This window comes from Apodemus sylvaticus, chromosome 7, assembly GCF_947179515.1.
Source record: "Apodemus sylvaticus chromosome 7, mApoSyl1.1, whole genome shotgun sequence".
Classification (NCBI taxonomy): Eukaryota; Metazoa; Chordata; class Mammalia; order Rodentia; family Muridae; genus Apodemus; species Apodemus sylvaticus.
In genome coordinates this window covers 21,650,728-21,677,983 of record NC_067478.1, presented here as the reverse complement: position 1 = coordinate 21,677,983, position 27,256 = coordinate 21,650,728, and the positions used below count along the sequence as shown (strand labels likewise).

The 27,256-nt window shown below is 44.7% G+C and overlaps 1 protein-coding gene across 1 annotated transcript in view; it reads right to left on the bottom strand.

Annotated features, from left to right (window-relative positions):
• Ephb1 (EPH receptor B1) overlaps positions 1-27,256 on the bottom strand; it is a 451,676-nt gene that overhangs the window by 129,086 nt on the left and 295,334 nt on the right. Inside the window, exon 4 of the mRNA XM_052187529.1 lies at positions 24,135-24,290. Within this exon, the coding sequence (XP_052043489.1) occupies positions 24,135-24,290 (156 nt within the window). The remainder of the gene's footprint in view (positions 1-24,134; positions 24,291-27,256) is intronic.

The following is a 27,256-nucleotide window of genomic DNA, read 5'->3' as shown; positions in this document are numbered from 1 at the left end:
GGAAGTGCCTCCATGAGATCCAGTTGTGGGGCATTTTCTCAATTAGTGATCAAGTGGGGGGGGGGCCTTGTGGGTGGTACCACCTTTGGGCTGGTGCTCTTGGGTTCTATAAGAGAGCAAGATGAGCAAGCCAGGGGAAGCAAGCCAGTAAGAAACATCCCTCCCTGGCCTCTGCATCAGCTCCTGTTTCCTGACCTGCTTGAGTTCCAGTCCTGACTTCCTTTAGTGATGAACTACAACATGGAAGTGTAAGCTGAATAAACCCTTTCCTCCCCAACTTGCTTCTTGGTCATGATGTTTGTGCAGGAATAGAAACCCTGACTAAGATAAATTGGTACCAGCATAGTGGGGTATTGCTGTGACAACCTGACCATGTTTTGGGGAGGACTGTGGAAGGACTTTGGAACTTTGAGCTAGAAAAGCTGTGGAAAGTTCTGTAGGAGCTTAGAAGACAATGTTACGAACAGTGCAGAAGATGGAGGCCTGGCTTGTGAAATTTCAGAGGGAAGATTAAAGACTCTTAAAGTGGCCATGTTTTGATTGTGAAGATTCTGTCGTTTTGGTTAGCTGGGGCTGAAGAATCAGCTGTAAGTAACAAGATACCAGAACCACTAAAGCAAACCTTTGTGTTACTGGGACTATTGATGCTGGTTAGCTGGAGCTAAGAAATTAGCGGTGATTAAGAAGATACCAGCATCACTGAGATGAAATCTTCTTGGAAGTGTTTTCTGAGAGCACAGAGAGTGTGTTCCAGAGATAGCCACAGTTGTATTTTGTGCTGTGGCTGGACTTGGTACTGTGTAAGAGTCACCCAGATGGTACTGGTTTTGAAGGCATGAAGGGGTCACGAAGAACAGCTGAGGCTCTTGGCACAGTGAAAGGCCACGGAAGGCCATTGGTGAAGGCGCAGCCTCAGTTGCAATTGATGGCCCAGGACTTGAAGGGGTCATGCATAGGAGCAGAGGCTTGTCACCCTGATGAGAGCCTATGAGAGGCTATTGGTAAAGCCTAATTACAGTGGAAGATAGCAGCGTTTTGGAAATGCCAGTACCATATGATGACCACCAAGAACAGCAGCAGCAGTGGAGTACAGGCAGCTGGAGCCTAGAAGACAAGCTGTGTGCTACAAAGGGCAGAGCTGAAGAAGTGACCCAAGCCCTTGGAGGAGCCCAGAAGATTGTGAGTTGGATCCCAGACATTGAACTATTGGAGTTGGAGTTTTGCTTTTGGTTGTGACTATGCCCTGATATGTTTCCCTCTTGAAGGAAGAAAGTATTTTAAGTGGAGCCCACAGTTGAGAGACTTTGAATTTTTAAAAGCCTTTGAATTTTAAAGATATTGGACATTTTAAGGTGATTGAACTTTTAATATGTAAAGACTGTGGGACTTTTAAAGTAATTTAGATCTTGGGGATGAATAAGAAAGTAAGGGTTGAGGCTTAATAGTGATGTGTTTGTGTGTCAAGTTGACAAGGGGTCAATTGTACTGGCTAGTTTCATGTGTCAACTTGACACAGGCTGGAGTTATCACAGAGAAAGGAGTTTCAGTTGGGGAAGTGCCTCCATGAGATCCAGTTGTGGGGCATTTTCTCAATTAGTGATCAAGTGGGGAGGGCCCCTTGTGGGTGGTACTACCTTTGGGCTAGTGCTCTTGGGTTCTATAAGAGAGCAGGCTGATCAAGCCAGGGGAAGCAAGCCAGTAAGAAACATCCCTCCATGGCCTCTGCATCAGCTCTTGCTTCCTGACCTCCTTGAGTTCTAGTCCTGACTTCCTTTAGTGATGAACTGCAACATGGAAGTGTAAGCTGAATAAACCCTTTCCTCCCCAACTTGCTTCTTGGTCATGATGTTTGTGCAGAAATAGAAACCCTGACTAGGATAGGGACCTCATAAAATTACTAAGTTTCTGCAAGGCAAAGGACATTGTCAAAAGGACAAAACGGCAACCAACAAATTGGGAAAAGATCTTTACCAACCCTACCTTCGACAGAGAGCTTATATCCAAGATATACAAAGAACTCAAGAATGTAGACTCCAGAGAGCCAAATAACCTCATTAAAAATTGGGAACAGAGCTAAACAAAGAATTTTCACCTGAGGAATATTGAATGGCAGAGAAGCACCTAAAGAAATGTTCAACATCCTTAGTCATCAGGAAAATGCAAATCAAAACAACCCTGAGATTTCACCTCACACCAGTCACAATGGCTAAGATCAAAAACTCAGGAGAAAACAGGTGCTGGCAAGAATGTGGAGAAAGAGGAACACTCCTCCACTGCTGGTTGGGTTGCCTGCTGATACAACCACTCTGGAAATCAGTCTGGCGGTTCCTCAGAAAACTGGGTATGATACTTCCAGAGGACCCCGCTATACCACTCCTGGGCATATATCCAGAGGATTCCCCAGCATGTCATAAGGATACATGCTCCACTATGTTCATAGCAGCCCTATTTATAATAGTCAAAAGCTGGAAAGAACCCAGATGTCTCTCAATGGAGGAATGGATACAGAAAATGTGGTATATATACACAATGGAGGACTATTCAGCCATTAAAGCAATGAATTCATGAAATTCTTAGACAAATGGATGGAACTGGAGGATATCATCCTAAGTAAGATAACTCAGTCACAAAAGAACACTCATGGTATGCACTCACTGATAAGCAGATATTAGCCTAGAATCTTAGAATACCCAAGACACAATTCACTTATCAAATGATGCCCAAGAAGAAGGAAGGAGTGGCCCCTGGTTCTGGAAAGGCTCAGTGCAGCAGTATAGGGGAATACCAGAACAGGGAAGTGGGAAGGGGTGGATTGGGGAACAGGGGGAGGGAAGAGGGCTTATGGGACTTTGGGAAAGGGGGACCCAGGAAAGGGGAAATCATTTGAAATGTAAATAAATAATATATCAAATTTTTAAAATAGGAAGGCTGAGAACCTCTACTTTAGAGAGATACCTTTCTGTGGCAGACAAAAGGACCTCAAGCAGGCTGTGACTCTACAGCAGCAGTCAAGAACCCCTGCGAGTGGCCATAAAGTACGGAGTGAAGAGTTGGCTTGGACAGTCCTGCCTCATCTGGACCAGCTCAGGAGACTCACCTCAGTGGATGCTACTCCCCACTGATCCTAGCTGCTCAGAAAGGATACCCTCAAAAGAGACTTTCCCCCACATTTATTTAGGAACAATTTTCACATGAAATATGGCTGCCCCATTCTGAGTCATGTGTGCTCTTCAGAGAGATCATCCTGGTGGGGCATGCGTAGAGCAGGAGGAAGCCATAGTTATTGAGTTAAGAATTGAATAAACCTGATTATCTCCTCTAAGTAACCTTTATCAGACACCCAGGGCCTTCACTGAGAGTGGAGCACGGAAATCCTTGAGGAGCCTGATGTCTCATTTATTTCAGAATGCATTCTTATGGAGATGGATAAAGTTTGGGCCACAAGTGTGACTGGGAATCCATTTATTATTCATTCACCCATTCATTCTTTCACTATTGTAGAAAAAAAAAAATCCCTGGGCTCTTCCAGCTTCTTAGGAGGCCAAGAAATGGAAGAAACAAAGCAGGCAGACTTCTGCTCTGATGGAGCTGGTATTTATCTCTGGAGAGGGAAATCTGACAGGATAGAAGTAAACCTGGGGATAAATGGGATGGTTTCAGATAAGTCCTGCGAGCTAAAACAGCCCTGGGGCTCAGGTCCCCAGGACAAGGCTGAGCTCTGTCCCTTATTCCCCTGAGGTCTGCTCTGGGGTCAGGCAAGCTAGTGCTTAGGGCTTGGTGGTGAAACAAGAAAGATGGCAGGCGCCTGAGCTCCGGCATCAAGCACACTCCTGGAGACTCCTGCCCGGGCTCTCATGCCTGACTGAGAAGGTCAGCCAGAGCAGATCTAGACCCTTGGGGAAAATCCCACTGGAGGAAGGGACCAAGACCACTTTGTAACCATTTAGGTGTTTCTTCTGGATTTGGGGGGAGGGGGAGGACTACAGTTTGCCAGGAGTATTTATCAGAATTTAAGCTTCCAGCAACATATCCAGGAAGGAGACTTAAATGTTGTAAAGGGGAACAGAAAAGGAGGTCAAAAGAGAGGAAGAAAATGTGCTATCTCCATCAGCAAAATTCTCCCCATCAACTGCCCGGCCAGGCTCAGCAACACAGTCTCCCTGTCTGAGCTCCCTGCTCTCACTGGCTGCTCCCTCGTTTTTTCTTAATTACATACAGACAGGCTTTCTGAAGCCTGTCTGATCTGTTGCCACGGTTACTACTGATGAACATATTCTGTTTAAAAGGCTAGGGGAATTCAGTCATTGGAAAGAATAGGAAAAGTGTTGAGCTGTGATTTTTCTACTTCGGTGAGGAGAGCCTGGTGGGTCCTGAGTTATGAAGTTGGATCTCCAATATCTTGCAGGATGAGCCCAAGGAGTTGGCTCAGTCACATGGAGCACTGTGTCACGGGCACCCGAAAGAGTTAAACTGGATCCTTCTAGAGCCACCGGGCCAACTAAAGTGTTGTAATCCTGAGATAGAATCTCCCTGCCTCTTATTGTGATTTTGGTCAAATGACTTTATTTAAGAATGAAAAGCGGAGGTGGGTGGCAGAAAGCAAGCGAGTTTATCTGTAGTCATCAAGCTGGAAATGAGAGTACACTTGAGTAATCAAAAGGAAAATGTGTTGAAGACAGGTAAGCCCCAAAAGCCAGTTCCTTTATCAGGAATCTTAATAACCTCCTAGTCTCAGAACTTCTAAATGAATTCCAGGCTCATATAAAGAATAAGAAACGAGCTCTCGCTAATCTACACTGCTGTAGCAGGTGTGCATCCTTGGACATCTCTCCACCAGGTTTCCTAAGGATGGAGCAGTGAGATGATGCTGTCCTAGAGATCCCACATGCAAGCTGCATCGGGCCAGAAAGGGTCCCGTCCACTCAGTGTATGCCTCCTGAGAGAATCTGCTAAAGCAACTGTGTTTCCCTGCAGAAAAGTGAACATGTGCTTAGTGCATGGCTGTTCACACAGTGAAAGGGCTCCCAGTCTTCTTAATTTGACCATGAATCCCCCAGATACTTATACTAATCAATTTGGACAGCTCTAAGAAAATGAACTTGTAAGCCTTGATGTTCTCAGCTGAGATGAGACTGGGGCACTGTGGCTGGTATGTGGAAGAACTGAATATATCGGTGGCTGGGACTGCCATCATTTTCATTATTGGGTTATCAGGAAACATGATCCACTCATCTAATTAAGACTCATCCCGTACAACCATTCTCTCCTAGGGCACAGACTCTGCTGCCATGATCATGCCTAGCATTGTTCTAGATCTAAAGAGATGGAGCTATGTTGGGGAACTCAGGTGCAAAAACCTATATCTGGGATCTGTGGATCCATATAGTTAAAAATAAAGGAAATGGATTGAAAAGTATTACAGATGACAAGCTAGAGCTATATTTTCAAATATTATCTAGAGGTTCCGTCCTCAAGGTTGGGTCTACTCTTAGGGAGAAACATTTTGGAGATTGTTTCTGTCAAACTCTATATTCCAGGCTACTTGGCTCCAGAAAATACACCCAAGAAGGACTACTCTTAAACATAGACTGTATATCCAGAAAAGTCTAGATCTTAAATATGGACTCTGTATCCAGAAAAGTCTAGATCTTAAACATAGACTGTGTATCCAGAGAAGTCTAGATCTTGACACTTTCTGAACTTGTGATCTTTTCTTGTACTTTTACCTATGTTTCCTGGTCTCCTGAAAGGTGGTCTTCATAGTCCTTTTTGACATGCAGGCAAGGAAGCCCCTTGTTATTCATGCAGGAAGTTATGTCCTCTCCTCTGTTTCTCTTTGAAAGAAAGGGTTTCAGTAGGGTTTGGGAATGAGCCAAAGGGACATTTAATAATCAAGACCCTTGAGCATTGACAGTCAAGAAAAATCTAAAATATAATGTTCTCATGGCTTAAAGGAGTCAAGATTGTAGTCTGGATAAAATGACTGCATGCTTAAGTATATGCTAAAGGTTGAGAGGCCATAGAGAGGAGGAAGGGAGAATGACTGGGTAAAGATGATAAGAGAGAGTGAGGTACAAGTGCCCAGGAACGCTTGGGGCAGCGAGCTCAGTGTAGGTCCAACATTAGATCTCCAAAATGAGGATTCTGTCAAAGCACCTCCGTCTTCATTGCTCACTGTAGCAGAGCTAATTAAAGGAGCTACAACTGAGTAACTGGGAGGATTCTGAGAGAAGGTGGAAAAGTCCTTGAGAGTCTATGGGAAAATAGATATGATCCAGGGGGCAGCAGCAGATGGGGAACTATGGAGGTAGACATTTTTATGGGTGCAAAGTATGTAGAAAATGTAACCAGCTTTATTGTTATGCCTTGCGCTAAATACAGAACACGGGGATGAAAGCAAACTTGGCTGGCTGGAAGGTGACATAACCTGGCAGAGGACATGCCCACAACTGTCAGAGATGTATGACAGTAATCAAATAAACATGAACACCGCTCTAGGTTGCCTTGCGTTTCCTTCTTTGGTAACTGATTATTCTAAAGCAAAGTCAAAATGAAACGAAACAAGACAAGACAAACGGCTTCCTTCACCCTCTTCTAGCTGTCATGTGTCACTGTGACACTTTCCAACCTGAGCTCAGCTCTCCTTCTCTCCCCTGCCCTCCTCACAAAGACGACTCTGACTCTTCCTTCCCATGGTGAACACACCAGGAACAGAGTCCAAGAAGAGGCCATCTCTAATAGCTGGCAACATGTGGCTTTAGGACTTTGGAGAGGGAATTGAGCCCCATTGTGTCTAATGAGCCTATGTTGGGCACCATAACAATTGGGGTCATGGATAGCAGAAAATATCAGATTTTATCATAGAGTGAAGGGGACTATTGAAGTTGGGAAGTTCAAGAATAAGTTATTGAGCACATGCTAGGGAGAGGTGACATGAAAAGGACAGAAAGGGAGGTCATTATAGGATGCCAGACATCTTCCCATCAACATCAGAAACTTGGAAGAGCTTAGAATTATGGGAGGAGAGAAAAACAAAACAAAACAAAACAAAACAAAACAGACCAAGGTGCAGTGCTCTGCCTGTGTAGAGGAAGAAGAAGCTCTGAGTGGTCTTCCAGAGGTAGAGTTGTCTACACTAGAAAGTGACTGGAGCTCATTCTTTTTGCAATGTTGCACATCCTTTGAGAATCTTCTCCTCAATATGTTGGCTGGTACCCTGGGATAAGGATGAGAGGTCACTGAAACCCAGGACCAACATGTAGGATCTTAACATCCATACAAGATAAACCCTCCCAGGGACAATTTCATGCCCTTTGGAATCAGCCTCAAATCAAACCCTGGACCAATTCACTGGCAATGGGAGGTGTGGCTTCTTCAGATTACAATAAGCCAAATCATACACAGTCACAGGTAAAACCAAAAGATTATAATTGATCAGAAGAATTATATAGGACTTCCAATAAGTGAAGGATTAGAAGGGCGCCTGTCAGTAGTTTCAGTACTTTCCAGCTTTGCTTTCTAGTGTTTTAATAGTGCATGACCAAAGGAAATGAAAGAATTTATTTGACTTATAATTCCCAACCATAGCAGAAGCCAGGGCAGGAATTCAAGCAGGCCAGGAAGTTAGAGGCAGAAAGTGAAGGACTATGGAGAAACACTGCTCATTGATCTTCAGATTCATTTTCAATGACCTTTTTCATATATACCTAGACCACCTGCCCAGGAATAGCACAACTTACAGTAGGCTGGGCCCTTGAACACCAATCATCAATGAAGAAAATGCCCCATTCATTGGCCTACAGGCTGTTCTGATTGAGGCATTTTCTCAATCATGTTTCCCTCTTCCCAGATGACTTTAGCTTGTATTGGGCTGGCGAGCTAACAAACAGCTTCTCTAATGACAGCTATCCATCTTATTCATTACATCATAATGATTACTTCAAATGCAACAACACAAGTGGAACTATGCTCTCACGGAGTTTATATTCTAGTGGAGGAGTCAGATAGGGTATCTTAAGGGTAGATAAATGTGCAATGTCATTGCTGACAATGCTCTAGTAATAAAGAACAGGAGGAAGAGAGTCAGTGTGCCTGGGGGTGAGGGGCATGAAGAGAGCCTCTCCTAGATGAGGTCATTTGGACACACTAGATTAGGGTGAGTCAGAAGCCGCTAACTAGACTGTAGAGGGAATGTTCCCTAGGCAAGAGCCAGTCCCTATAATGATCCTGAAGAGAAAGTAGAGTTGGTTGGTTAAGAAAAATCAAGGGTATCAATGTTGCTATAAGAAAGCAAACTGAGTAGAAGAGAGGGATAAAGGATGGAGAGGGAAAGGTACCAGTTGAGGCAGATGAACAGATTATGTAAATCCTGGACACAGCTCACAGAGATTTTATTCTCAGTAATATTTAACTCTAAGGAGGCTCTAAGGAAGGACCTGCTCAGACTCTGTGTGTGTGTGTGTGTGTGTGTGTGTGTGTTTGTACGTGCATGCATGCTCACCACAGTAGCCATCCAGATGAGGGACAAAGTGGCTTGGGCCAAGATGAAGAATGGACAGAGAGTCTCAAATTGTTGTAATATTCTTCTATAGACATTATCACCAGTTTTGCTCCACAACTGAGTGTTTGCTATCATCATCTTTGTGATGAAAAAAGCTGAAGAGAGGCAATATGGCTTGTCTGTGATAAAAAAAATGTGTCAGGGTCAAGGTGTGCCTGCTACATCCATGTGTATACCTGCCACCCCTTTCTTCCCAATGAGGGGTGACATGGTGACCAAAAACCTCTTTGTTCACTGGTTACTTCTTGACCTGGCACTGATTAGATAGAAAGCTAATGTTGTTTGTTCCCTAGAGTAGATTTCTACAAAACTAGTTAAAAGAACAGAGAGATGGTATTGGTCAACATTCAACAGAGTTCTGTATTGAACTGAGAATTTTTTCTTAACAGACACTATATATATAAAGAACAATATTAAGCATTTTGTGCACAACTTAGTAAAATTGATCTTGCTAACATGCTGGAAGATAGGAACTATTATCCTCAGCATAAATGTGAGAAAACAAACCACTTGAGTCAAGTTATGGGGCTGTTTGAGAGGTGTTGACACAGAGACTTGTCTGAAGTCCCGGTCCCTAAGTGTGCAAGGCACAGGTAAGATACAATAGCATCTAGAGGGTTTGGGGGTAGGGCTCACAAGCTGATTGGAAGCTCCTGTTCACAATCATCTTAGCCCCTCCTCTTTAAGGGCAGGAGAACTCACTATAGTTCCAGGGTTTTGTAAACAAGTCTGCATACACTGCTCACTAGAGTCTCTCACATACTGGGCCTATACACAGGCAATTCTCCTAATCATAACAGTTAGTAATAGGAAAGAAATGATTAGTCAAAACAATGAGAGACCCTGCTGAGAGGGATTTCAGGAGCACCAAGTAGCCTGGTATCACATACCTCACCATGTACCAGTGTTTGTACAAAGAAAGTTCTTGTTTTCCCGATGACTTAATAGAGCTAATTACCTGGGAGAAAGGGATAGGTTCCACTTCCTGGGAAAAGGAGACAGTTCCTCTCTCAAGTCTGTACTGGAGTTGGGTGACCAGAGGGCTACAGAAACCTATGGAGGACTGATGAAGACCTTTAGCCTAGGGACAACAGACCTCAACATAGTGTTCTTGTGGCCTGTCTCTGGTCTCTATCCATTCTAGAGAAGTACAGAGAAAACAGATGATGTAAAAGAGAGGGGACACTTTGATGCCATACCACTCAGAATCCCCAAAGGCATTCCAAACCAAAGGGAGATATATGTAGAGTCATTTTTAAATGACCTTCAGAAGTCCTTTGCTAGAAGCCTTGAAAACAGAGGCAGGCTATGGTCATGGCTTTCCAGACCCAGATCCACCCAGTTCCTGTCAAAGGACATAAAGGACATTTCTTCTTCTTCTTTCTTCTTCTTCTTCTTCTTCTTCTTCTTCTTCTTCTTCTTCTTCTTCTTCTTCTTCTTCTTCTTCTTCTCCTTCCTTCTCCTTCTCCTTCTCCTCTTCCTCCTTCTTCTTCTCCTTCTCCTCCTTCTCCTTCTCCTTCTCCTCCTTCTCTTCTTCTTTTCTTCTTCTTCTTCTTCTTTTTCTTCTTCTTTTCTTCTTCTTCTTCTTCTCCTCCTCTTCCTCCTCCTTCTCCCTCTTCTTCTTCTCTCCCATCCTCTCCTCCTCCTCCTTTTCCGCCTCCTCCTCTTCCTTGGTCTTCTGCTATGCAGATAATATCATAGATCATGCCCTGCTGATGCAGACTCCAAGGAGTTCACTGTGATGGGAAGCAGCAGGCTTAGCCTGTCTGAGTCTTCTTGAACAGTCAGAAGACATTGCAAAGACTTTATTTCTTGTACTATAGGAAGCTAGATCTTACTTTGGTAAGATCTCCATGGACCTCTCCTTCTGGCTGCCATTCCTAACTGATGCACCTGGGACCTGAACCACTTGGAATTATTCAATTGCTTTAAAATAAGCTGACTCCATCCAGAGCTCAGTGATTGTCAATATACAGGTACAAATGTGGAGACCAAAGTCAGGTTTGGAAACTGGGTCAAGTGAAACAATACTGTGAATCTTAAGACTTGACAGCTCTGCACCAAGACATGTCATAGACAAAGATTATAAGTGAAAGGCGATGTGACTCATCTAGAACCACTTTCTCAGAGTGCAGAACCAACCAAGGCTTTCATGGTCTCCTGTACACTGTGAAGTCTCAGGGATGCACCAATGAAGCAAGGTGTGAACTGACCAAAGTATATGTTATTTAAATCTCTATTTTATTCTATTCTATCCTATTCTATTTTGAAACAAGATCTCATGAAGTCCAAGCTGGCCTTGAACTCACATAAAAGACCCAGTTCCAGTGCATGAAAGTCTCTAGCTACCACCTCTCCCATACAAAACCATAAAGAATTGGAAGAGGATAGGCAGGAAGCCATTAATCATGCAAGGTCAAGTCCTAATTCTGATACTTCCTACATACTCTAGTACTTAGACTGGAAAGTAATCTTAGAAGTGGATATATCCCAGGTGGCAAATACCCTCTTCTGTCCCACCCTGGTGTTTAGAATCTGTTGGATTTTGCCAGTAGAGGGAGGCTCACTACTCTTCTAGCTACCAAAGCATCTATTACTCATGATTTCTAGTTTTAAAAAAATAATGAAAAAAATCTATTGGCAGCAAGTCACAGAACCGATAAAATACCAAGGATCAAATCTCATAAGGCCTTTGTAATACAACTATAAAACCTTACTGAAGGGCATAAAAAAGAACTTGACTGTCATGGCCTCAGATGAAAAGGCTCAACATCATAGAGAAGACAGTAACTACCAAGTGATCTGTATACCCAGTGCTATCCAATTCCCATTAAACAGGATTGCATAATGAAATGTACCCAACTAGCTCTAAGGCCCATCTTCAAAAAGAAACATCTTTTAGTAAGTGACAAGATGTTTTTTAGAAATGAATGCTATTCAGAGAGTTGGTTCATCAGTCTTTAAAATATGTCATAAGGCTACCATTTTTAAAACTGGTATCAGAACAGAGCAAGCGATCAAAGAGAAAGAGTACAGACAACTTGGCATATATGTTCAGGCTGTACTGAAGGGCGTACCTCAATAAGATGTGTGTTGTTCTGGTGGAGCCAATGGCCTGCTGCATTTTAATATTATAAACACAAATGTCAATATTTTATACTACACAAGGATAAATTCCAGATACATGAATGAATTAAATACAAACACTTTCCCAGATAGTATTTTTATGTCAGACACAAAGTCAGCAGGCAAAACCCCAAATGCCAGATAATAAATAGATGGTCAGATCTGACTTCAAAAATTAAAACTCTTAGATATATGACAGAAAAATGTACCCATAATAGAGTTACAGATAAGTGGAGACTAGAGAGGAGGGTGCCGCAAGTAATTAGTGGGTTTTTTGAAAGTCAGCTTAAGGGCTAGAGAGATGGCTCAGAGATTAAGAGCACTGACTGCTCTTCCAGAGGTCCTGAGTTCAATTCCCAGCAACCACATGGTGGCTCAAAACCATCTGTAATAGGATCTGATGCCCTCTACTGGTGTGTCTGAAGACAGCAACAGTGTATTCATATACGTACATATAAATAAATAAATAAATAAATAAATAAATAAATAAATAAATAAATAAATCTTTAAAAAAAAGAAAGCTTAAAAACAGAAAGAAAAGGGTTCAATACAGACAGAATAAAGTGGCCAACAAATGTATAGGCAAAACATATATATGTTTTATCCGTTAAACTGGCGCAGATAAAAAAGTCTCACTAATTTCCTGGGCCACATGGGGAAATGAGATGCACAGACAACTAAATGGGTATAAACTGGTCAAGTCTTTCAGGAAAGCATGCTGGGAGTATCCACTGACTTGCTAAGTACCTATTATTCAGCAATTCTACCTTGAGGCAAATACGTGCTCCCTAAGGCTTGCTTGTGCATTTGTGTTGCAGGATCATTGTTTATATTAACAACAAAGAGTGTGATGAATGTGTGTCCACTCACAGGGGGATGACCATACTGGCCAGACATTGATTCCAGTGGATGATGAGGCTGTAAGTTAGGATGGACTTTGAGAAGAGTAATGACTGAAGTTTGAGACTGAGTCACAGCCACAACCAGTCTAATGGAATTAAGGGTAGATTCTGAATCTGGATCCCTGGCAGGGTCAGCAGTCAACAACAGGGATATAGCCAACCAATACCACTCTGACCAGCAATGGTGACCCAGAAAAGTGTCTACTCCCAGCAGTAGACACTGGCTGGAGGCCCAGCAATAGCTCAGTCTCATACCTCATGCTGAAACATGGGTTTGCTGTTTGGCTGATTTGGACTGGAATCTTGTGTCAAGCCAACCTGGATGGGGATCTAGGAAGTCATCTGGGACTCCCTTAAAGAGCTGGAGATCAAGATGATTTAGGCAGATTCAGAAGGGCAAGATGACATTAGCATCTAGCTAAGCTAGAAGGGCTCTCTTGAATCATTTGATCCAAAGTGCCCTGGTACCTTCCATTTATTTATTATTGTCTTGTTTTGTGTTGTATAATATAGGGGTCCAGGGGCCACTTTTGGTTTTTCATCAAAAGCAAAGCAAAGACAATTGACTGGGCACTTGGAATATGTCCAACACTAAAGGGATGTTTTGCATGCATTCTTTTAGTAAGCATGATTTTAAAAACAACAATATGCTCATTGTTTTTAAAAAGAGGTGCAAAACTATTGAGAAGTTTGGTAACCTATCTAAGGCTTCTCAACAAGGGAAGAAGACTGAATCAGAAGTTAACCATGGTTTGCATCACAGAAACAGCAGGCATCTTGCCAATAAGCAGGGATGAGCTCTTACTCTATCAGATTCAGAGTGGGAGAAAATGAGATCTGTGCCTCGAGAGTTTCTATTCCAGTGGGAAGGGAAGAGTATGCAGGGCAACCACTACAGAATATTCCCTCTGAGAGGTGAAGCATCCTCTTCTCAAGGGATGAGGAGCCTGGCATGGCACAGGACAGATGCAGAGATGCACATTCTTGACTGACAGCCCTCTTCTCTGGGATGAAGTGAAGCAGAAATCTAAGAACCTTTGACTTCAGCATGTTCCCTCATCTGACCTTCCCCCTGGAGACTAGAACCTGAAAACATCACATCAGGGCCACTGCCAAGACTGTGGAGGAACATTCATGCAAGGAACAGGCCCATACATTGCAGGAGGGACTGCCTTAGTCTGATTTTTAAAACAGGAAAAAGAGGAAATTAGATAATTTTATTCCAATCCCCTTCTATCTCTGGAACCTTACACTTAAATCAGTGCCTGGGTCTCAAAAGAAGAGTAAGGGTCTACAGGGAAGTCTAAGTCCGGGCAGCCAGCACTGTTTCTCCTAAAGTACAGTGGCCTTTGGAAGCATGGATCATAATGATTACATGGATTTCCACAGAGGTAATTTCCTACAGAAGGGACCCAAATGCATGAGTCCTGTGATGGTTCCACTGCTGCAGACCCTGTCTCAAAAGTAGGGTGGAGAGGTTGGAGATGTAGCACAGACGTAAGAGTGCTTGCTACACAACTGTGACCACCTGAATTTGAATCACCAGCACCCACATAAAAAAGCCAGGGATGGTTGTCCATGCTTATAAACAATCATTTAGGAGTGGGGAGGGGCACAGACAAATGGATCCGAACACTTCACTAGCCAGTCTAGCTGGAAGGCAAGTGCCCTGAAACTCAAGGCAAAAAAGGAAAGAGTGTGACAGAGGGTGACACCAAGTGTCTGTCCTGCTCTGGACTGCATGGACATGCAGAGGCATTTACACTCACACACTCATGTGCATACACCATACAAACAACCTATCATACATATACATATGTGTGTGAGGGTGTATACACACACACACACATATATACACAAAACACACACATATATACATCACATACTCAAACCACCACACACACAACATATATACACACATACATATATATGCACAGAACTCATACATCACACACACACACATACACACACACACACACACACACACATGGGAAGTGATAGAAGAAGAAGCCTAAAGTCATCCACACAGCACCTCCACACAGCATGCAATAGTGAGTGGACCTGTACACAGACAAAATAAAACAAACAAACAAAAAATAACAACAACAACAATAAACACAAAAAAGAAGCCATGAGACATTCAGAAGGTATCAGAAGAGTGGCAGGAGCTTGAGGATTGAAGAAAACGCTTTGTGTGAGGAGCTAGATTAAAATAGTATTTAGCTAATGAAGGTGACTATGGAAAAACAAAACTAAAGTTATCTTTAAGCATGGAATCCACTGAATGTAAACATTGGTCCTCAATGATCAACCAAAGGTCACCATAACATCGAAGTGTGGAAGTCCCAACACAAGGCCTGGAAGTATTCTCTTTTAATGATGGGGGCTTGCAGTGGAAAAGGCCATCTACCACCACGCCTGAGCTGTCCATCAACACACATATTTCTAAAAAGTTAAAGAGGAAGAATCCTTTCTCGGGGTTACCAGAGGAAGAAAGCAGGCATGGAGAAGTTTGGGAGGCAGGCCCTATTGCTGCTGTTTCAGATGTTCACAATCTACTACCCTGAGTGATCTTACCACAGAACACTGATGCATGGTCACCAGGAGTGTTTGGCTATTAGCTCAAAAGTGCAAGCTGTACGGGGCTTCATAAAGGTTAGACCCACTCCAGTCAAGCAACTGTGAAAAGAAATTTCAGATTATAGGAATGTGAGAGCACATTTACACAGGCGATGCTGACCCTTCTCAAAGCAGAGTGACAGCTATAAACAGCTTGGAGCTCTCCACTCTGCACCCATATGTAAAAGCCATGTACCAAGGGTGTGAGCCCAGACCCGGGGTTCAGAAGTGGCTTGCTCTGGCTCCTGTGCTTGGATTTTCCTCAAGAAACAAACAAGCAAACAGAAAGCAGACAATCTCCTAGTAAGGAACAAAAATGGAGGCTTAGAGAGGGCTCAGTGGGTGAAGAGTTCACTGTGCACACAAAAGGAGTTGAGTTCAATTCCCCAGCATGCTTGTAAACTTGGGCACAGCAGTGCACACCTGTCACACCAGGCTGTTAAGTCAAACTGATGAGCACCAGGTACCATGAGAAATCATATCTCAAAACCTAGGTGGAAGATACTGATAGTGACATCTGGCCTCCATGGGAACATGCATACATATGTACACACATGTAAACACATGCACATAAAAGTTGTTAAAGTGAAAACCAAGTGATTTTTCAAATGTACAACACAGATGCATAAATCTGTGTGACACCAAACCTCTCTCTCCTCTCTCTCTCTCTCTCTCTCTCTCTCTCTCTCTCTCTCTCTCTCTCTCTCTCTCTCTCAGTACAGTGAGTCATATGGTGATTCTTTCACTAAAGCCCTGGTCAGCAAAAAGTGAGCTCATTTTGAAGAGAGTAGCCTCCTCTGAGTTTGCTGACAACCCTATCTTAACAGACAAATGCCTAAGAAAAGATTGACTTTTGGAAATATTTAAAAGCATCTCTCCAACACACAGCATCCGAACAGCAAGCAGTTCCCAACTGATAAGGCTTCCTGTCCTAGGGGAAGAGTCTTGATAGCACTGGGAGCTTTCCTGCCGTATCTGCTCCAAGAGTCCCTCCCTGTGGGCAGCCTCCATGGGCTGGGAGTCCAAGGAGTGAGGCCCATCCCCACCCTCTGAACCTTCCATATATGCTCCCAGTTCTACGGATGCATGTACTCCCGACCTCCCATTCTGTTCTCTACCACAGCTCACTCTCATCCCCAGCTAATGCTGTGCATTGTGGGACTGCACACTGTTCTGACCATCTCAGTAAAAACTGCATGAAAAGACATTCCAGAGCAGGGTTGGTTACTCTGTGGACCAGTGAGGCCTGCGACCACACCAGCATACACACCCATTCACACACTCACACACTCACACACAAATCCACCCACACAGACACTCCCATCTACACACAGGTACACTCACATACTCACACTCTAGTCTCTTCACACACTCACATGCTCTCATACAATTTTACTTACACACACACACACACACACACACACACTTTCCCCTGAAAACACATATATTCACAGCCCCAACCCTCCTATACATTCACACATTCCACATTCACACACATGCACACTAGCATGTAGGCACACATACACACACACAAACAGAGTCACAGGCATACAGGTACACACATAGTACTCATGCACACATTCACATAAACTTATAGACAAGTACACACAGGTTTACTTCCATCAATACACATATATACAGTCACACATCTACACAGGCACATGCATGCCTCATTGCACACAAGTTATACTTTCATACACACTCATACACACATATATATTCACATACTCATGCAAGCACACTCCTTCATGAGTATACATAGGTATACACAGTCATTTGCACATGCATGGTCATTATACAATCACGCACACTCACATAAGCCTATCCACACATGTGCACGCCCACATGTAGGTTCACTTAAGCACAGTCACAGGCACATAAAAAGCACACACACAGAAGCACACCTATGCTCACACGTATGCAGGCAAAGGTGTATGTGGGCACACTCAGGCATGTACACACGAGGACTAGCCCCTTAAAATATGAAACATAAACCAAGAGAAAATTATGTGGGGTTTCTTGACCCTTCAAGTGGGAACGCAGCAGCAGATTGCCACCACCCTCCCTGTGAGCTTCCCTGGCATTTTTCTCAGAGTCCGGCCCCACCCCCAGCTCTCCTGGACAGGATGGCATTGGCTGAGTGAGGCCTGAGTTTTCATCCTGTGGTGTGAGTTCCATCTTAGCTAATTTTTCCAATGAGGAAGCGCCATGTCCCCGAAGGCTCCATAAGCTATCCCATGTCACAGCACTGGAGCCTGACTCACAGCCCCTAAGTCCTGCCACTCAACTTCCCTGCCTCTCTACAGGTCAAAAGGAAGATCAGGGACAGCCTCCAGGGAGACTTACAGGGTTGGCTGCCCTTGTTCCTTCTCTTCCGAGTCACCTTGAAGCCCCCGTTCATTCTATTTCTCCATCCAAAGCTGCCAAGGGACACCTCAATGCACTTGAAGAAGGAATAAAGGAAGCAGGACGAGCTCCAGCTTGCCTCCGCGATCCATCAAAATTTCTCCCGTGTGGGTGACAGAAAGAAGGGTTTTTGCGGTCAGAAATGTAACAAGGTAATTATTTTCACACCAGTCCTTCTGCACGGTTTTTCACAGACAGCAATTTTATAAGGCATAATTATCTATTTTCGTTTGCTTCATAAATTCCTCCTTTCCATTCCATCCCCCAGTAAACTAGAAATTATTTAAAATGAAGCTGTGCGACCCAATGCTTGGTTTCACTTGGCTGTGCCCTTCCTCCTCTCTTCCCGTTTGCTCCCCCCGGCTGCCCCCGCCATGGTCCTCTTACCATCTTATCTCGACCTTCTCTTGTCATTTGGAGCCAACGGTGCATCCCAGCCCCCTCAGAACTGAAGGCTGAGCCAGGTGAGGTGGCACACACCTGCACTCTCAGCAGCTGGGAGGCAGCATCAATAGGATTGAGCATTGAAGGTCATCCTTAGCGACACAGGGAACTCAAGGCCAGCCTGGGTAACATGCGACCCCCACCTTTACCAAAGAACTGAAGTCCAGCTTTATGGGTCATTGCCTGTGCTGGGCTTCTGGCTCCAACAGCCTGTAGTGAGAAAGCTGTGCAGGTACTCTGGTGCTTTACCTATGCCCTGTCCTCCCCACAGCATGCCTAAGCATGGAAGGTCAACTGGTCGCTTGTCACCAGGGGTCTTCAGGCCATGGTGATCGTGTGGTTTATGGGCAGCCAATGGGTTCTTCTCAGGACTAAACTGAAACTTGCCACTGCCACCCCCACTCCAAGCACATCATTTTTACTTTCAGATCTCCAACATCCTCTTTCGCTGGAAACTCCACTATCTTCTACACACTTCACACTTTCCAGGGATATAACCAAAGCAAGTTCTAACGTCAACTGAGAGTTTACTATGAACCAGGCACGGGGCCAAAGATGCTGTAATATGATTTTGCTTAATCCTCCTAACAACTCAGAGAGTCGTAGAACAGAATGGGAGTGTGAGAAGAGACGGGGGGTGGGGGTGGGAGACAGGGAGGAAGTGAGGTCAAGGTCACAGAGAAGGCAGGAGAGGGTCAAGATACAAATGAAGTGACCAAGTCCATCTTTGAAACACAGCATCCAAATGCTGAGTCTGCTTCCTCGGGACTCTCTCAAGATTAGGCCATCTTAGCCACTCCAGGACTCCCAGAGTTCTCAGGCCTCCCGACAGTGCACCAGGTGGGAAGCAGGAGCAAACGGAGATGCTGTGAAGATGTCTCTAGACGTTGTTTTCTGTGGGCTTCTTTCGCCTGAGCATTTATGTGCCCACCCCCTTTGTGACATTCTTTATGGTGAGCTAGGAATGCTGTCTTTCACAGTCTTGTGACCTGCTTGGCTACATCGGTCAGACTGAAGTAGGGGCTTATGGGAACTTCAATTTATATAGTTGACTATTCAGGAGCACAGGTTCGAGCACCTGGGGCTTCTGATTGGTCTCCAAAGCTGAAGAGTAGCCTTGAGGGATCAGGCATTTGCTGCAAGTAGATGGGTAGATGGCTTGAGAGCACAGATAGATTAGAGAATATGTAGTTGGTACCCACTGAGGCAGGATTACTCGCTTGCTGATGGGGAGAAATGTCCAAACCTTTAGGGGTTCCAGAAACCTTCAGTGTTGAGTGTTTTGGAGAGGCAGAAAAAAATAATATGGTTGGATGCTGTCCCCTAAAGTCATGACAGGGATGCAGACACTCTATTTCCTGAGTCCCAGCAAGCTCAGCGCCACTCAGTCCCTTCCTAGACTTCTCTCCTTGCTTGGCGGACAGCACTGTCCCTCATGCCTCCTCAGTCTCCCCTTCTGTCTTGGGCCCCTGCTGAAAGAATTCCTTTAGCATTCCCTCACCAACAGTGAAATACAGTGTCACGGTCACCAGATTTCTGAGTCAGTTGAAGCCTCATCCCGTGAATGGCTTAAGTTGGGTGGATAAAATGACCTGGGAGTGTATGAGAAAGTATTGGGCCAGAGCTCACCAAGGAGCTATTGTCTAGGCCTTCTAATGCCAGAGATATAACTGTGTGGCCCTAGGAAGAAGCAGATAAAGAGGGAGAAGGAAAAAGGAAGGAAGGAGGGAGGAAAGGAGGGAGGGAGGGAGGGAGGGAGGGAGGGAGGGAGGGAGGGAGGGAGGGAGGGAGGCATGGAGGGAGGGAGGGAGGGAGGGAAGAAAAGAGAGAGGAGTGGATGGAGGGAGGAGGGAGGGAGTGAAGGAGTGAAGGGGGGAGGGGGAGGGAGGGGGAGGAAGGAAAGAAGGAAGGAAGAAAAGAAGGATAGAAGGAAGGAAGGAAAGAAGGAAAGAAGGGAGGAAGGAAAGAAGGAAGGAAGGAAAGAAAGAAGGAAAGAAGCAAGGAAGGAAGGGAGGGAGGGAGGGAGAGGAGTGAAGGAGGGAGGGAGGGAGGAAAGAAGGAAGGAAGGAAGAGAGGGAGGGAGAGGAAGGAAGAAGGAAGGAAAGAAGGAAAGAAGGATGGAAGGGAGGGAAGAAGGAAGGATGGAAGGAAGGAAGGAAGGAAGGAGGAATTTGGCATCTGCAGGCCAGGAGAAGCCATCTAAATTCAGACTCTGTAGGAATGAACAGCTTCTTCTGCCTGTGTCCCCGAGGTCAGTGGACTCCACACTGCCCCTTTAATCCTGCCTTGGGATGCACCATATCCCACTGAATTCACTGATGAGCCTCAAAGACAGGCTAAACAGGCACGGCTTCCAGGGCTTCTCAGACATCAAGGTAATTTCTAGCTTTCCTAGGAGATTAAAAAGAAAGCACAGCCTGCTCCCACACATATACAGTAGATGTGCAGCTTGGTCTTCATGTAGGTCTCCTAACAACCGGAGCAGGGGCTGTCTCTGAATTTGCTCCGTGCCTGTGGATCCTATTCCCCTAACTGGGCTGCCCTGTCTAGCCTCAGTGGGAGAGGATGTGTGTGTGGGGGGGGAGGGGGTTGACACCCAAGGGGCTTCCCTTCTCACAGGAAAAAGGAAGAGGAGAGTGAGGGGCGAAATTGAGGGGAGAAGAATTGAGGAAGGAGGACTGAGGAGACAGGGGAGCTGATGGTGGGATGTAAGGGAATAGATAAATTGCACACACATACGCGTGCGCACACACACACACACACACACACACACACACACTCAAAATTCTCTAAGTAGGTTAAGCTGGCCAGCCACTGAGCCCTGGCTCTGCCTGCCCCCAGCACTGAGATTGTGAGCATGCAGCACCATATCCAGTTTTATTCTGTGGGTTCTAGGATTCAACTCAGGTCATCAAAGTTTTACCAACCAAGCCTACAGAAACATTTTAACATTTCAACAATACAGCATAAACATGATGCCCAAAAGATTAACAGGATTCATTAAAAATATTTAGTTTCCCCAGGCCCAATGGTACAGGCTTGTGATCCTGGCTACAAAGAAGGCTGAGGCAAGAATGTTACCACAGGCTTCCTCTGGCAACATAACGAGACCTAAGTTTAAAACAATAATAATAAAATAAAAGGCACAAGGGGAATGGTCTAAGATGTTAGTGCAGAGGTAATAAATATATTTGTTTAGTAAGAAAAAGACCATAGGTTCCATCCTTAGTACTGAAAACATATTAATAATCCTTAGTATAGTAGAGGTGTTATAACCATGCAAAGGGCATGTTTTATATTTATAAAGTTTTTATACATATGTTTATAAAATGTTTTATAGAAAGGAGTAGAATGCTGATGTAATGTCACTTGAACACAATACAATGGCCAGAAGCTAGACCCGAGGTCCTCCAACACTGGAGGCCTTGACTGGCCCTTGGATCTCCTGTCAGCTCTGGACTCTCCTGTCAGCTCTGCCTTCTGGTCCACAGCACCATGGCATGACCGGTGTTCACTGTCCCCACACATTTATAAAGACAGATCTTCTTTGTCTTCAATGCTCAGGCAGCCTACAGCTGCTTCCTGACAGGACAAAGTCTTCGTTTTAGAAGGTGAACCAGCTCTCCTGGCTCCAGCCCTCTACCAGCCCCTCAGGCTGGGCTCGCACCCCTGCACGTTTGTCTCGATAGACTGACTTGCTGAACTAGTTAGGAGCCCCAAAGCCGCAGTGTAGGGCTGTGCCTTTCCTCAACAGCTCTATAGATTCTCCTTGAATCTGAAAAATTATTTACTGTGGTGATGTGCCGTGCCTTTTTAAGAGAACAGATGGCACCTCCAATTAGAATGCTTTTAAAGGAAACCCTAATGAGAATATAAAAGCCAACAAATTGACTTTTTCATACAGTACTTCCCTGGCACATAATAAATCAAATATATAACGAGGCTTGGGGAAATAGTAGCTTTATTTATACATGTTTTGCCTAGCATTGTGTTGTACCCATGTCCTGCTCCCCGAGTCTCTTCACCAAGGGCTTGCCCCCTTCCAGGATGAGGGACAATGAGTCTAGGAGCTGTTCTTTGTCCTTCCTGCCATAGTCAAGTCTGAGCCTTCCCTCTCTAATCTAGAGGCACAAGAAAAGGGTGTGTGTAAAGCTGCTTTAGCCACAGTGGCACACTCTTTTCCCATCAGATTAGAAGGGGACAGTGGAGTAGAACCCCACTAGTAAGTATTCCAGAGCTATCTGGGCCAGAGGTAGGAGGGAAAAGCCTGTGTGGTCTAACTTAAAGCTGGTCTTGGGATATGCGTAGTGTGGAGTGAGGAATTTCCATGCTCAAACCAGAGGCATTGGAATATTCATATTTCCTCCAACAACTGATATTATAGGTCTATCAGTTTGGAGGGTTGGAAGACAAACATTGGTGAATAAATGCCAGAAAATAGAAACACATTGGCATTCCAGAATGCCCAGGCCTCTGGCCATTGCACTGACTTCTTCCAGGTAACCTTATCATGAGGCTGGGTGAGCTGGCAATTTGTCCCCCTCCCCTGAAGTGGGAAGCTAAGGGCCCGTATATGGATGAGCTGATCTTCAGGTGGAGCCTGGCCAGAGGGAAGAGCTGTGCACAGAAGTACAAGGGCCAGAGTCTGGGTGGGTGCTTTTGCCTGTTGTGCAACCTGGTGTTTGGTCTGGGCACCCAGGTAGTGATTTAGCATCTTTAATGGAATCTAGAGTATATTCAATATTGCTTTTTAGGCCCATGGAAGACTGCCCTTAGAAGAGGCCCTTAGAAACCATAAGAGGAGACCACACCACAGAAAGACAAGGACTCTGGGCAGCAAGACAGGAGTCATTTCTGTCAGTCTCCGCCCACCTGAAAAGGAAGGCCAGGAAAATCAGTTTACAAGACGATGAGCTTTTCCTCAGCTCAAATCTATAAGCATCGATTGAGCGCAGGACCTTGATCTAGAAGATGCTTTCATTTCTCCTCTGCACCCAGCAAAGGTTATATATGCTACAAGGCCAAGACTGAGAAATTCTTCTACCCAGACCAAGTATTTTTTCCTCTCTATCAAATTGTATGTGGGAAATATACCTCTGAGGCTCTTCTCCAAGAACTGAGAGGGAACTGGCTATGGGATGGTGCATGCTCGCAGTGAACCTCACCAGAGCATCTAGTGCAGAAGAAAGTTCTAGTCTGGCTACAGACTAACCTGCAGTATTGATCCCAGAATGCAATGGGAATACTGAGAGGAGAGAGCATCCTTGCTTCAGGGCTTTAACATTTAGAGAAGGAAAAGTTGTATAAAGTGCTGCTCGGGGAGAACCGTGTTTTCCGCCTTCCATTCTGGGAAAGACCAGGAGGAAATTACCCTTTCCCTGTCCAGAAAGCACAGCTGTTCCACTGCGCTGCTTTTCTTTCCATTTCAGATAATGGAAGAGTGAACATAGCTGACACATTAACCCTCAGACTCTAGAATTTGAGACACTCAGATGGACACTGTAGTCAGGCTTCTGGTCTTGTCATTTGGCAGGAGATCAGACATTAGACACTTATAAGGATCACAGGAGATAAATATAGATTTGATACACAAAGACTTTCATTTAGCAGCTAAGGCAATTACAGAGTAAATGGACAATTAATAAAACTATGAGAACTTCAAGAGAAACAAACATAGGGAAGATGCACTGATGAATGATTTTCAACTGTGGAGACCAGAAAGGAGGGACATTTTGGAGGAGGGAACTGCAAGAGTTACCAGTTACTACAATGTATGAGTAGATATTGATTTTGCACACAAACGACTCTTTAGATGACCATTGTTAAAATTTTGTGGACAGAAGTTGCCCTGAGTGTGTGAGAGAGGAGGATCTTCCCATGTGGAAGGAGAGGCATGAAAATCTTAACCAACAGTTTGATGCTGAGAGCAGAGAGCATCTCTTTCAGCACCACGGCCAGCACCCCCACTTAGCATTTCCCTGGGAGGGTGTGGCCTGTTCTCTCCCCTGCTCCAGGTCCACCATTTGCACAGTCAAAGAACCAGACTGCCCAGCCCACAGCCCTTACTAGACACTTACTAGTACACGCCACTTCTGGGGGATCAAAGTCTGCTCGGTAATAGCCAGTCCGGCAGGTACAGATGGGAGACGCCTCTGAAGGGGAGCGGCTGTTGGAAGGGCAGTGGGAGCAGCCTTCGGCTTCCTGGCTGGCCTTGAAGGTCCCCGCAGGACAGGCTACAACACAAAGATCATGTGAGAGTTAATAGAAGAATGGTAACCAGACACTCTTCCCTGGAAATAGAAAATGAAGGTTGTCACCCTAAAATAAAAGGAGGCTGAGTTCCCTCCTCACGCCAAGATCCACAGAGTGAGCATCTCAGAAGGAGAGAATCTTGATTAATATTTCAATTCTTCAAACATCTTGACAATGGCCCTTCTCTTTTGAGCAATGTGAAAAGTGATTTTTTCCCCCACTCTCAGGCTTGTCAACAGATTTTATTGGTAAGGTGAGTCTAATTGTGTAGCTGGGCACTTGCTACACAAATGTCTATCCCTTCCTCCTACCTTAACAATCATGGCCTTTCCCTGAGCCCTTGATGAAGGAACAGTAGCCTATAGTCTCAGATAAAAAGGGGTCATTGTTGGCAATAACCAGACTTCTGATTCTTAAATGTCATAATGCAACAAACACAAGGAGCACTGTGATGTGCTCATTAGCACTTACTATGAATGATGGTTAAAGCACTAGAATTCACAGCGATTCTTTTCCAAAATATTAAAGTGATTTCAAGGTCACTGCCTTGAAAACACCATTCTACCTTAATTGCATTTTGATATGCTTTCGAGGGCGTGGCAAGACAAAGACGGGGCTCTACAGGCAGCGTGTGTCACTTTTCATACACACACAACAGCAAGCTCAGGGAGACCTGGTGTAGTAGCCTGGTGCTTACTCAGGGTTACTCCCTTATGGGTACCCCATCTAATGTCTTAGAGAGCCAGGGTATCAAGAGTCATGTCCTGAAATGTTTGTCTCCATAGTGTCCCACAAGCTGTGGCCATGCCTCATCTACTGAGACATGAGACATGAGATTTCATCCTTGCAACCCCCAGAACTATAATCCTATCTTCCCTATTTCCAAGGGCTGTCCCTACCGCACCATTCCCTGCCTCTTCCTATTCCCCTAAAACCAGCTCTGATTAATCCTTCCTCGAGATCCGGTAACATTTATTGCCCAGTCAGCTTGTTTGGACTCCCGACAAACTTCAGTAATCCATTCAACAAATATTCCTGGTGCATCTTTTGAGACCCTGCCTACAAGGGTTACAAGCTGCCGTTGAGGAGTTTTGGATCTACTGTGGCCACATTATTTGTCTCAGTTAGGATTACTATTACTGTGATGAAACACCATGACCAAAAGCAATTTGAGAAGGAAAGAGTTTATTTTGCTCTCAGTTCTATGTAACAGTGTATTATCAAAAGCAGGGGGTGCAGAAACTTACTCTGGACAAAGACCTAGAGGCAGGAACTAATGCAGTGATTGTGGAGGAGAGCTGCTTCCTGGCTTGTTCTCCATGGCTTGTTCAGTCTGCATTCTTATAGAACCCAGGACCACCAACTCAAGGGTAGCCCCTCCCACACTAGGCTAGGTCCTCCATCATCAATCACTAATTTAAAAAAAAAAATGCTGGTCTGCTTTCTTATAGGACCCAGCCCCAACTACAGTGCCATCTTACAGAGACAGTTTCTCAACTGAAGCTCCCTCTTCTCTGATGACTCTAGCTTGTGTCAAGTTGACATAAACTAGCCAGGGCACTATTATAGTATGGTGTGATTGTCGCCTGAACAGGGAGGGCTGTTGTAAAGGCTTCCACTTAGATGAAGCTCATCTTCTCAGATATGTTGTTCCCTCCTGAAAAGTGTGGTGGATTCTTTAATAATAGCAGTAGCCGCCATCTGCTACTTCGCCTTAAGTGTTTTACGTGCAGTACTCTATGGGGTGGCTATTATTATATCCATTTTGCTAATGAGGAAGTTGGGACACGGAGAGGTTAAAAACATTCCCAGGATCACTTCGTGGGAGAGATGATAGTGATGGTACACATGTAAGCTATTTTCAAAACATCTACCACTTCCCTGCCAAGACAAGAAGAAAGAATCACCTCCCACGCCGGGACTCCTTCATCCGCAGCTCACTTGAGTTGAGGAGACAGTATAAAGTTACAGTGGATCTCCCTGGAAGGGAGCCCACTGCAGATTGGAGGGAAACTGCAAAATGAGAAATTCTGGAATGGTGGAACCCAATGGCATCCCATGGAATAGAAATTCTTTGAGTTTCCTATGCCCGTTACTGACAGAAAATATGGGCCTAAAAATAAAGAATAAAGTTCACTGTTTACTGCAGAATGTCTCAGAACTTCAAAAAGCAAGGTCTTAAATGCCAGCATTCTTTTTTCTTTTTCTTTTCCCCAAGAAGGCCTCGTCTGTGGTGCATCCCTTGAGACTCACATTCCCTAGAACACACTGGGTGTACTGTTGTTTCACAACTGTTGGGCAAACAATAATTGCCATCGTAACACACGTCAGAACTAGGCCACTCACTGACCCATGTTGATGCATTCAAAAGAAAACAAAAGGAAACCTCTGTAGCAAGAAAAAGAATAAGTTGTAATTTTTCAAACAAAAGAATCAATCAATAAAACCCCTAAGCAGAGAGCATCAACTGTCATACGTGGGGCAGTCTAAAATCTGGCTCCCTTAATCTGCCCATTCACTCAGGGCCCTCTCCTCTGCCTTGCCCCTTTTCTCTCTATCTATCTTGGTCTTCTCTTTGGGTAAGACTTCAACCCTTCTCATCGAGGTTCTAGTACTCCTACCCTGCCGGGTTCTGATGCTCCCATGCACCAGATGCCTTCCTGGAACGGGGAGAGAAGCTGGTGACTGCTCGTGCATTCATATCCAGTCTCTGTCACACTGTAATTTTCTTAATGTACTGGTCCAAGAAGAACAAAGTGTTTTCACTTTCTTCCCAGCACTTAAAAGCCACCTCACATTACATTTAATAAGTTAACAGCGTAAACAGTCATCCTGATAGCCACAAGTGGAAGTGGGGTTTGAAAATGCCTTTCTCTGAGATTTCTGATGAAGGAGCAAGCGGTCTCTGATCTGGATGGCTGGGTCTCTAAGGAGAGGATCTAGAAAC